The sequence below is a fragment of the Lathyrus oleraceus genome, chromosome 1, assembly GCF_024323335.1.
Source record: "Lathyrus oleraceus cultivar Zhongwan6 chromosome 1, CAAS_Psat_ZW6_1.0, whole genome shotgun sequence".
Taxonomy (NCBI): Eukaryota; Viridiplantae; Streptophyta; class Magnoliopsida; order Fabales; family Fabaceae; genus Lathyrus; species Lathyrus oleraceus.
This window is the reverse complement of record NC_066579.1, coordinates 39,697,414-39,709,432: the sequence shown is the minus strand read 5'-3', so window position 1 is coordinate 39,709,432 and position 12,019 is coordinate 39,697,414. Positions and strand designations below refer to the sequence as shown.

Below are 12,019 nucleotides of genomic sequence, written 5' to 3'. Positions count from 1 at the left end.
TTCAAATATATAAAATAGTTATATAAATTAACAATTAATATAAATAAGTTACAATTTAAATTTGAATGCTAGGAAAATCAAGTTTTATTTTAAGATTAAGGTTTAGATGGTCTATCATAACATTTCTAAAATCATTATTTCCTTAATATGTTATATTTGTGTGGAAACGTTAATTTCAAAAAATAAGTGAAATATATATATATATATATATTTGAAACAAAAATACAAAAATCAATTTGAATCAATAACCAGTGTGAGATGAGACATGTTATTGATTTGGTTTTGACAAATGTGAGGCTTGAAATTGTTAAGGCTTTTACATATTTTTCTGTGCGTGTGCACAAGGCTGCCTTCGCTTACCTTACCTTACCTCCTTACCTTATCCTATCCATACAGTCTCTTTTTTAATACTGCTCTATTTCGCAATTTTATAACTATATTCTCTCCTTCTCTTTTGCTGTGTGTCTCCGTACCTTACTTACTTGCTTCTTAGTTAACCCTGCGTTCTTTCTCCTCCATCATTTCTATTCAATTTACCTGTTTCCACTCAATTTCATTCTGTAAAACAGATTATCTGATGACAGTTACGTCCTATCAATTCTGAAACTACCCTCACTTTTCTTGCTGCGATAATGGCTCCTAAAACTGGAAAAGCCAAACTCCACAAAATTAAGGGAGAGAAAAAGAAGAAGGAAGAGAAAGGTTCATAAACTCTAGCTTACTTCTTTTGTTATTAGTGTTCTTACGAGTTTGTTACAGAATATAACTGCCATTTCGTTTTTCTGTTTCTGGCAGTTTATGCATTCATCTTGCTGTTATTAAATTGTTGTTATTTAATCTGAATTAGTTGCTTTTTTTTTGTTGTAGTTTTGCCTACTGTTATTGAAATTACGGTTGAAATACCAGATGGTTCACGGGTTACACTTAAGGTACGAATGTGTTCAATAATTTTGTTTTCTTTATTCTCTTGCTCATTTCATATTTGTCCTAAAATATTGCTTTTAATAAATAAAAAATACAAGTGTTTCCTATAACAAAATGTAAGTAAGCTGTTTATTATTTGTATGTGTTTTATAATCCACGGTAAGCTCCACTCCTTTTTCATTCCCGAGGTGAAATTTATGGATTAATAACCATTTAATCAAATAAGTTTTGATAAAATTTAATATTGAAGATTTATTCCAGTTTTTGAAAAATAAAATAGGATTAAATTTAATTTTTAAAACAAAATTAGCCTGTCAAAGAAGAAGGATAAGATGTGTAACAATGTGCCACGGTTATGTTGTTAAATACAAGTTAGTGGACTATGTTTTTAAATTGCTGGTCATAGGAAATAAAATAATTCATTAAATTAGTAGTAAAATATTTTAAAGTAAGATAAGAGGTAAAATGAAGTTTAAAAATTTGCATTAACTTTACTTAATTACAAAAACAAAATAAAATTTTAAACTGAACTATTATGAAAGATAAAATACTAATTATAACGATGCATTTTAAGACTGTAAAAAAACGATGCATTTTAAAATATAATAAAAATGTCAATTTTTTTAAAATGTAAAACAATGTTTACTTTAACATATATTTTTCTATTGTTAACAAGTAAAAACAACACAAATAATAAGAAATTAAAATATAAAATATTTTCTTAAATAAACATTTTTAATTTTCTAATATAACTATTTCTCTAATAGAAAATGGACTAAAAAACATGTTTATAAACTATAAGAAAAATAATAGTGTGTTTGAATGAGTTCGGTTTTTAGAATTTATAATTTATTTTGTAAATATTTTTTTAAAAAAAAATTTAAATAAAAAATAAATTAATATATGTTTGTTAATTTTATTTTTAAAAATTATTTTAGAGATTAAATAATGAAATATTTGCTTAACAAATTTATTTTAAAAATATATTTTTCAAATTAAAAAAAGAAAGAAGAGAAAATGTGCTTTATTTATATTTTTTATTTTTTATAGTAAATTAAATGTATTATGAAACATTGAAGAAAATAAAATAAATGTATTATAGATATTATTTATAATTTTATTTGCAATTTTGACATATTTATATTTATAAATTAAAAAGATTCATAAACATTTTTTTACATTTTAAAATTGCATAATATTATATATCTTCAATAATAAAAATTGTATCAATTTTTTTCCTTTTTCTAAATTAAGTAGTTATACCTATTTTATTATTTTAAAATTTTAAAAACTAAAAAATAATTTTACAATTCTATTTCAAATAAACTTCGACGTTTTTTTAGCAAGTTTGACATCAAACAAGGCATGACAAGTTAAGTGATATTTTTTCTATCTTAAATTATAAATCATTTTTTAAAAAAAATAATTAATTTTGTATAAAAAATAATTATATACTATTTTATAAAATTATTATTTATTAATTGCATGAATAAAAAAAATTGAGAAATAATTAGTAGATAATATAATAAAAAAAATATTTATTAAAATTTTATTGATATGTTAAATCACTAAAATTTTTGAATTTTCTTTTACAAAAGAATTTATAATTTAAAAAGGTGGTTGCATAATCTAAAATTGTGAAAATATGTTATCTTTTAAATCACTTCCTTTAAAAAAATTATTTAAAAGATTATCTCGTTAAATTCGTTTTTGTTTTTTATGGATTTTTTAAACTTTTATCCACTGTGGTGAATAAAAGAGAAAAAAAAGTATAATTTCTTATACTTGTATATTCTCATGAAACTATTATCAGATTAAAAGGGTGAGTAAGTGGACATCATATTTATTGCACAAATTTTTATTTTTCAACCCGCCACATCTCAGTTATCTCGTTTGTTCAAATTTAAAGAAGAAATTTCAGCTATTAAATTATTTAACTTAAATTTATATTTAACTCAAATAGCATATAAGAAAAAAAAATTAATGTAATAAATTAAGTTGATTTAAAAACTTAAATTTAATTTTGTATATATTTTAATATAAAATATTTTAACACCGTCAATCAATTATAATTATAATACAATAAAATTTATTTAACTTTAATCATAAATATTTTTAAAATATAATTGTAATATAATGATAGTAACTAAATTCTAAAAAATATATGTATTTATTTGTTTAATAACAATTTTTTAAAAATGAATAATTAAAAATTGAACATGTGCTTCTTCAATAAGAGTCACATCTACTATTGAATTGAACTGTTTTTGTTTTGTTTTATAATTATATATTTTCTATTACATTCTATTTAAAAGGTTATTATTCATCTTAGTATTCTTAGCCGTTTTCTATCCTAAGGAAAAGTTGAACTTAAAATTTTAGATAAAATTATATCTTTTGTGACATTTTTGTTTTTCTAGTCTCTATAGATTTAACTTGTAACAACTAAGTGGATTTATTTTTGGGAGGCAGGGTATCTCTACTGACAGGATCCTTGATTTGAGAAAGCTTTTAGCTGTCCATGTTGAGACTTGTCACTTGACTAACTTCTCCCTATGTCATGAGGTATATGCATTCTTGCACTTTTCATTTTCTTCTCAATACTGTTGTAAAATTTCAATGATTACCATACATATGCTTGCTGCATTCAATTGAATAGGTGCGAGGTGAGAGGTTGAAAGATAGCGTCGAAATCATATCACTCAAACCATGTCATGTCTTAATCGTGCAAGGTAACTAACTAACTGACTGACTATCTGCGTATTCGATCAGTGCACCCTACCTAGTTACTAACTATATTGTTACTTTTCAGAGGACTATTACACGGAAGAGTGTGTTGTGACACATATTCGCAGACTTTTGGACATTACAGCATGCACCTCAGCCTTCGGTAAGCCCACTGGGAAGTCCAATGTAGCTGCCTCGGTCGAAAATAGCCCCAAACTCAAACCCAAGGATCAGAATTTGGACTTGGCTGATGGCTCCATGTATCCACCACCTAGACTTGGACAATTCTATGATTTCTTTTCCTTTTCCCATCTTACACCGCCCATTCAATGTCAGTTTTTCTATCTGATTCTTCTTTTTACTTCAATTCACCATTGTTTTTCCTTTGCATTACCGTGTTTTTGGTTTTCTGGCAGACATACGAAGATCAAACCGTCCATTCCTCGAGGATAAGACAGAGGAGGATTTCTTTCAGATTGATGTAAGGGTTATTCACTTCTCATTATTTTAATTTCTTTCAACTACTACATAGTATTTTGCCACTTCCCATGACCAAAAAGGAGTTAATTTTCATAGAGTATTTATATATCTATAATGTAGTATACTTGTGCATTTGGTGCGTCTCCAGGTTAGGATTTGCAGTGGAAAACCAACCACAATTGTTGCCTCCAGGAAAGGATTCTATCCTGCTGGAAAACGTCTTCTTATGAACCATGCATTGGTGTCTCTCTTGCAACAGATAAGCCGGGTGTTTGATGCTGTAAGTGCTTTTCTGGTTTGAAGCATTTGACATTATTACATCACATTATATGGTAGAACTTGGATACATAATAATCTTTGTTGCAGGCCTATGGAGCTCTTATGAAGGCATTTACAGAACACAATAAGGTATATATTCCACATTGCTTATAAGATTTCACCTTGTTTTGCTAACTGTACTGGACGTTTTTACAGTTATAGTGGTATCATTTCAGTTTGGAAATCTTCCGTACGGTTTCCGTGCAAACACATGGGTTGTCCCTCCGGTTGTTTCGGACAATCCAGCAGTGTTTCCCTCACTACCTATGGAAGATGAAGCTTGGGGAGGAAATGGAGGTGGTCAAGGAAGAGATCGCAAACATGAAAAGAGACAGTGGGCCAGAGATTTTGCAATCCTCGCTGCAATGCCTTGTCAAAACGCAGAAGAGAGGCAAATTCGAGATAGGAAAGCCTTTCTGCTTCATAGCTTATTCGTAGATGTATCAGTCTTCAAAGCAGTTTCTGCAATAAATCATGTTAAGGATAGCAAGCAAAGCTCTTTTAGTAACGTTCCAACTTCTTATGAAGAACGAACTGGTGATTTAACTATTGAGGTGACGAGAGATGTATCTGATGCAAGCATTAAGTTGGACTGCAAAAATGATGGGACTCGGGTTCTTGGATTATCAGAGGAAGAACTTGCTCGGAGAAATTTGCTTAAAGGCATAACTGCAGATGAAAGTGCAGCTGTTCATGTAAGTGTGATGTTTGAACCTTTATAATGTACTCAAGTGATTTTTGACTTTTCATGTTTTGCTTCTCTTTTGTTCTTATAGGACACTTCTACTCTAGGTGCGGTGATCATACGACATTGTGGCTACACAGCTGTGGTAAAGGTTTCCGCTGAGACAGATTGGGCGGGGAGTCCCGATGATTCCTTGGAAATTGATATCGAGGACCAACCTGAAGGAGGCGCAAATGCATTAAATGTTAACAGGTAGTTTATAGTGCATTCATAACCACTGTAAGGACAATAATAAAAATGAAAAATAGCTCTTGCTGTAAATAAAAAGCTTTGAAATGTAAATTCATTCATGCACAACTTTAAACAACTTTTTTTTAATAATGCAAACAAGCCCTTAGCCTGCCACTGAGTCTACCCAATTTGGTATTCTATGACCATTACGAGATCCTGATGCAAACTTAATTCCCATGTCATAAAATCTGTAGCTTCCTTTGCAAGTTACAACTTATAATGCAATAGAGACGATATGTATGGAAATTTCTTTAGGCAAATTTGCTTTAGTTTGAGGATGCTTCTACTTTTATCTTCTTGGGTTAGATTTGGCTTTACAAGTTCTTGATACAGTTTTTTGCCAACTTGCCTTCAGCTTGAGGATGCTATTGCATAAGTCATCGACACCTCAGTCATCTAATGCAGCAGGCCAACGAGTCCAGAGCACAGATATTGATAATTCTCATTCTGCTCGGTCTTTCGTAAAGAAAGTTCTTGAAGAAAGTTTTCTAAAATTGAAGGAAGAGGACACTATACAAAGCAAATCTATCAGATGGGAGCTTGGGGCATGTTGGGTACAACATTTGCAAAATCAAGCTACAGAGAAAACTGAGCCAAAAAAGGCTGAAGAAACTAAGCTTGAACCATCTGTAAAAGGACTTGGCAAGCAAGGTGGATTACTAAAGGAATTGAAGAAAAAGATTGACACAAGGAACTCTAAAGTCGAACAAGGGAATGGTATTGACACAAACAAGCCTGATGCTACTCAACAGGAATTTGAAAGACAGTCTGAAGAAAAGGAAACTATATGGAGAAAACTACTTCCTGATGCCGCATATTCACGCCTTAAGGAATCTAAAACTGATTTTCATCTCAAGGTTCATACCTGCTTCCTGACATGGTTGATATTGCATTGGACTGTGCTTAACATGTTTCCTTAATTTTCTAATTTCAACTAATATCGTTATAATATGCTCTCATTTGCCCAATATCTATACTTTTATATAAGAATTTTGTTGGTTCCCCATCTTTGCAGTCACCTGATGAGTTGATGGAGATGGCGCATAAATATTATGATGATGTCGCACTTCCAAAGCTGGTTAGTTTCATAATTTTGAGTATGTTTTTAAACCAAGTTATTCTGGAACTTGTTTAGTTATTGTGACTTCAAATTCTTAGGTGGCAGATTTTGGATCCCTTGAACTTTCACCTGTTGATGGAAGAACATTGACTGATTTCATGCATACCAGGGGCTTGCAAATGTCTTCTTTAGGACGAGTGGTAATGTTCTAATAATTGTCTATTTCCTATGTGCAATGTGTTTTGAACTCTGTATTGAATGTTTCCATAAGTATATAGACGATTTCACCGATATAATATTTATTCAACTTCTGTTGCAGGTTGAACTTGCTGATAAACTTCCTCATGTGCAATCACTTTGTATACATGAGATGGTTGTTCGAGCCTACAAGCACATCTTGCAAGCTGTTGTTGCAGCTGTTGATAATGATTCTGAAATGGCTTCATCTATAGCATCGTGCTTAAATATATTGTTGGGAACACCGTCATTTGAAACTAATGATGTTGATATTACTAGTTGTGATGAACTGAAATGGAAGTGGGTAGAAATCTTCCTTTTGAAGAGGTTTGGATGGAAGTGGAATCACGAAAGCGGTAAAGATTTAAGAAAGTTTGCTATTCTTCGTGGACTTTGCCATAAGGTAAAATAAAAGGACTGATGATATTGACTGTTTTCTGCTATTAGTATTTTAACTTGGAAAATCGTTTTTAAGGTTGGACTTGAACTGGTTCCAAGGGACTATGAAATGGAAACAGCATCTCCTTTTCGAAAGTCAGATATTGTAAGCATGGTCCCCATATACAAGGTGAAATACACTACAAATTAGTTTTGTTATGTGGAAAGTTGACTATACTTTTCTTAATCCATATTGTCTAAATTGCAATTTTCATAGCATGTTGCTTGTTCTTCTGCTGATGGTCGAACCCTGTTGGAATCATCAAAGACTTCTTTGGATAAAGGTAAATTGGAGGATTCTGTCAACTATGGCACAAAGGTATGAATAAATTATCCCATCTTGCAGAAACACTTGTTCATGTTGACAGGAACTAAATTACCAACATTTTGAATTGAATCTTGAAGGCACTTTCAAAGTTGGTATCAGTGTGCGGGCCTTACCATAGAATGACAGCAGGAGCTTATAGTCTATTGGCGGTTGTGCTATACCATACTGGTGATTTCAATCAAGTATGTGTTATGGTGAAAACTAAAAGCGCTTTGTATGCTTTAAATTATATTAGAGCACATGCGAATTTGGTTTGAAAAATTTGAGTTCATGTCATTATAATGATTTATGTGCGGTTTCCTTAGGCAACTATCTACCAGCAAAAAGCACTAGATATTAATGAAAGAGAGCTTGGACTGGACCATCCTGATACAATGAAAAGTTACGGGGATCTTGCTGTTTTCTATTATCGACTTCAACATACCGAGTTGGCTTTAAAGTATGCTTTCAATATCCTACTTTTAATAGTTGATTACTATATCAATTGTATGTCCTTTCATGTTCTTCATATGAAAACTAATCCCCCCTTCCTATGCGAGCTTTTCTATTTCTAATAATAGAAAGTCTTGCAAAAATTTTAAACTAATCAGATGAACCTTACATGTTTTAAGCTAATCAGTTATGTTTTGTTAAATTTGTGTGTATATGTATTTAGGTATGTTAATCGAGCGTTGTATCTTCTGCACCTAACTTGTGGACCTTCACATCCAAACACCGCTGCCACCTACATCAATGTAGCAATGATGGAAGAAGGATTAGGGAATGTCCATGTTGCCCTGAGATACCTTCACGAGGCTTTAAAATGTAACAAAAGATTACTTGGAGCTGATCATATACAGGTCCCTCTTACTCTTAGCCTGAAGAAATAAATTTACTAGTCGCTATTTTATGAGATTTATCGTCGATGATATGAAGAATTGCACTACACATAAAAATTGAGATTCATGAAACTAAGCAGCATTCTGAGTTCTATCGATAATTATTTTTCAAATGTTAAGGAATGGAATTTCTTATAGCATTGTTCAGTGTCTTCCTGAATATGCATCCCATTGGGATTAGTAGGAACTTATAACTTATTATCAAAACTTTGGCTTGTTCAGACGGCAGCCAGCTATCATGCAATAGCCATTGCTCTTTCTTTGATGGAGGCGTACTCTCTAAGCGTTCAGCATGAACAGACAACTCTCCAGATATTGCAGGCCAAACTTGGGTCTGATGATCTAAGGACTCAGGTACGTACTCTTGTATATGCTCTTTCATGGTAGATATATGTAAGCAGCTATCCTTGTTTCTCAGGCACATAGATGTGAATATGTTACAGGATGCAGCTGCTTGGCTTGAATATTTCGAGTCCAAGGCTCTCGAACAACAGGAAGCTGCACGGAATGGTACACCTAAGCCAGATGCCTCTATCTCCAGCAAGGGTCATTTAAGGTAGTAATAACAATTAAAACAAATTATGCTTAAATCATTCCCTCTGTTGCAAATTGATGGCCTTTTGCTCATTTAAACACATCCGTTCATGTTCTAAACAATGCACTTTAGTGGTTTAATGATTCTACCTATTAATTAGTGGTTTAAACAATCAAAATGTCTTATATCAGTGTGTCTGACCTCTTGGATTACATAACACCTGAGGCTGATCTGAAAGCCAGAGAAGCACAAAAAAAGGCCCGTGCCAAGGTGATAAATAACTTCTCTGATACAGGATATTCCTCTAATTGCTTGTATTTTATTTATTACTTATAATATTTTTTTGCCATCTCTCAAGGAAAGAAACTTACTTATAATTCATGTTACAGTTGAAAGAAAAACCAGACCAAATTTGGGATATTGCTACAGATGTAAATCACAACGAGGGAGACATATCTCCGAATGATTCAATCAGAGAGACTTCAAGTGATAAGGAAAATAAATCTGAAGCTCAATTTCAAGAACTAAAGATTGATAAAGTTGAGTCCACTGACATAGATCAAACCACTCTCAATGAAAGTAATAAACTGGCACCGGATGACATCTCAGATGAAGGATGGCAGGAGGCTGTTCCCAAAGGTCGTTCACTCATTGGACGCAAGTCATCTTCATCAAGGAGACCTACCCTAGCAAAACTGAATACTAACTTCATGAATAATTCCCAATCTTCAAGGTATCGAGGAAAGCCTGCAAACATTTCTTCTCCAAGATCAAATTTAAAGGAGACTCTTGCGGGACCCTCCCTGGCTGTTCCAAAGAAGTTTGTCAAGAGCCCAAGCTTCAGTCCTAAACTGAATGGCTCTAACTCTAACACCCCTACTGCGGGAGTAGAGAAGTTAGCAGACACAAAGTCAGCTCCAGTCAGCCCAGCTCTAAGCAATCAAATTGCTAAACCAGCTTCTGTTAGCGGTGGTATCAGTCTTCAATCAACAAGTAAGTTATTTTCTTACAAAGAAGTTGCCTTAGCCCCACCTGGAACAATTGTTAAGGCTGTGGCTGAACAGCCACCAACCGGAAATCCCACTGTTGAACAAAACTCCGAGGTGAGCCCCAAAATAATTGCAACAAAGGAGATTCATAGTAATGTGGGAACCTCAGATGATATCAATGATAATGATCAGAATTCAGTTGGTGAAAAACAGCAAGAATCTCTCCGTGTAGAAGAAAAAGAAAAGAAAATTGATGTGGTGGCAGATGTTACAGAAACATTAAAAGGTAACGATGTCAAAAAATCCCAGGAACCCAATAGTGATGGTGTGATAGAGAAAAATGTTGAAGTTGGAAACATGATAGAAAAGGAGGTTGAGAAATCTACTTGTTTAAACAATACAATCAACGCTACCTCCAAAGGTTCATCAGAGATAGAAGCACAAGCAACTCCCCTAACCATTTCAGATGAAAGTAAAATACAGTTAAACGGGGATGATGCCTCTGTATCAAAAGGGGTGATTACTGAGGGAGATGAGAAACAACTTGACTTTTCCCAACCATCTGAAGAGCAAAAACAAGAAGAAATAGAAACTGGAAAAGAACCAACTAAGAAACTTTCAGCAGCTGCACCACCATTTAATCCATCCACAATTCCAATTTTCGGGTCTGTTCCAGTTCCAGGTTTCAATGATCATGTAGGTATTTTGCCCCCACCAGTAAATATTGCTCCTTTGCTTCCACGAAGATCTCTGCATCAGTCAGCAACAACTAGGGTTCCATACGGTCCACGGATTTCTGGTGGCTATAATAGACATTATGGAAACCGCATTCCACGAGGTAAAATTATATTTCCCTCAGGTGAGCAATCTAGTGATGGAAACCCCAACAGCCCTCCTACAATAATGAATCCACATGCCATAGAGTTTGTACCTGGTCAAACATGGGTGCCTCCTAATGGATATATAGCATCTCCAGATGATAATCCAGTATCTCCTAATGGTTTCTCTCCAGTCTCTCCCAATGATGGTATTCCTCCGGAATCGCTAAATGATACCCAAGTGAACCAAAATGAGTCTCCAACATCTGCAACTACTTCAAATGATTCGGCACAAGTTAAGAACAATGTTCAAAATGAAAAAGTTTTTGATGAGGAAGTTATTGAACCTGTCAGTTGTGAAAAGTATTCAGAGGAGCAAAATCCTCAACAAGGCCCACTTGTTAGCAATGAAAATTGTTGTCCTAAACTAGAAGAAAATGATATAGACCACAGTCACTCAATTGAGGATGGAGTAACCAGCAAGGACATAGTAGATGAGGTAAATCCAAACAAATGTTGGGGAGATTACAGTGACAATGAAGTTGATACAATTGAGGTCATAGGTTAAGATGTAAAGTTTTCTTGGGAATCAAGAAATACTTTTTGTTGCAAGGAATTGACTGGATTTGCAGGTGGTTTACCTGAATTGGCATGGCAGAACTGATTTCTTATAATGAACTCTAGAAGTCTCATATTTTGGTACATATTGAATGAGGGTTTCAAGATTAAGGTCTGTTTTTGTGAAGAGAGGCGCATACATGACAACGGAAGACTTTATGATTAGTTATTTAGCATGTGTCTTAAATTATTTTGATCTGCTGTATTTTTTGCATGTTTAGCTTTGATGTTATGAAACTATGTTGACAATTGATGACTAGGTTTAAAGAAAATAATGTCTTATCTTTGTCTTTTCGAATTAGTTGTCGTTTTATATTTTAAAATGATAGTTTCCATGTGATGAATAATAACATCTTCGCAATCAAAATGTTGAACTTGGAGTTGATTTAGCCAAGGCCTATGATAGGTTGAGTTGGAGGTTTGTGGATAGTGTCATGAGAGAAGTAGGTTTCCTGAGAAAATGGCTAAACACATTTATAATTCCATATCTTATGTCAATATGAATATTCAATGGAATGGAGCAGGTGGTGATACCTTCTATCCCAAGAAAGGATTGAGACAAGGGGATCCCATTTCCCCCTATCTCTTTGTGCTCTGTATAGACAAATCATCTCACCTCATCTTGGAGAAAGTGAACAAAGGGAATTGGGAGAGTCTGAAAGTAGGAAGAAAAGACCCTAGTAAATCTCATCT

The 12,019-nt window shown here is 33.3% G+C and overlaps 1 protein-coding gene across 1 annotated transcript; it reads left to right on the top strand.

The window, feature by feature from the left end:
• The first annotated feature begins 291 nt into the window (after positions 1-291).
• Positions 292-11,627, top strand: LOC127091848 (protein REDUCED CHLOROPLAST COVERAGE 2). Its single transcript, XM_051030597.1, has 23 exons — positions 292-702; positions 868-929; positions 3,397-3,489; positions 3,584-3,656; positions 3,737-3,982; positions 4,068-4,132; positions 4,280-4,411; positions 4,498-4,539; positions 4,626-5,144; positions 5,226-5,386; positions 5,781-6,282; positions 6,441-6,503; positions 6,584-6,685; positions 6,805-7,125; positions 7,198-7,290; positions 7,378-7,479; positions 7,566-7,670; positions 7,794-7,927; positions 8,144-8,327; positions 8,589-8,720; positions 8,810-8,922; positions 9,093-9,171; positions 9,291-11,627. The coding sequence occupies exons 1-23, from the start codon at positions 633-635 to the stop codon at positions 11,274-11,276; spliced, it is 5,379 nt and encodes a 1,792-aa protein (XP_050886554.1). The 5' UTR covers positions 292-632; the 3' UTR covers positions 11,277-11,627.
• The last annotated feature ends 392 nt before the right edge of the window (positions 11,628-12,019 follow it).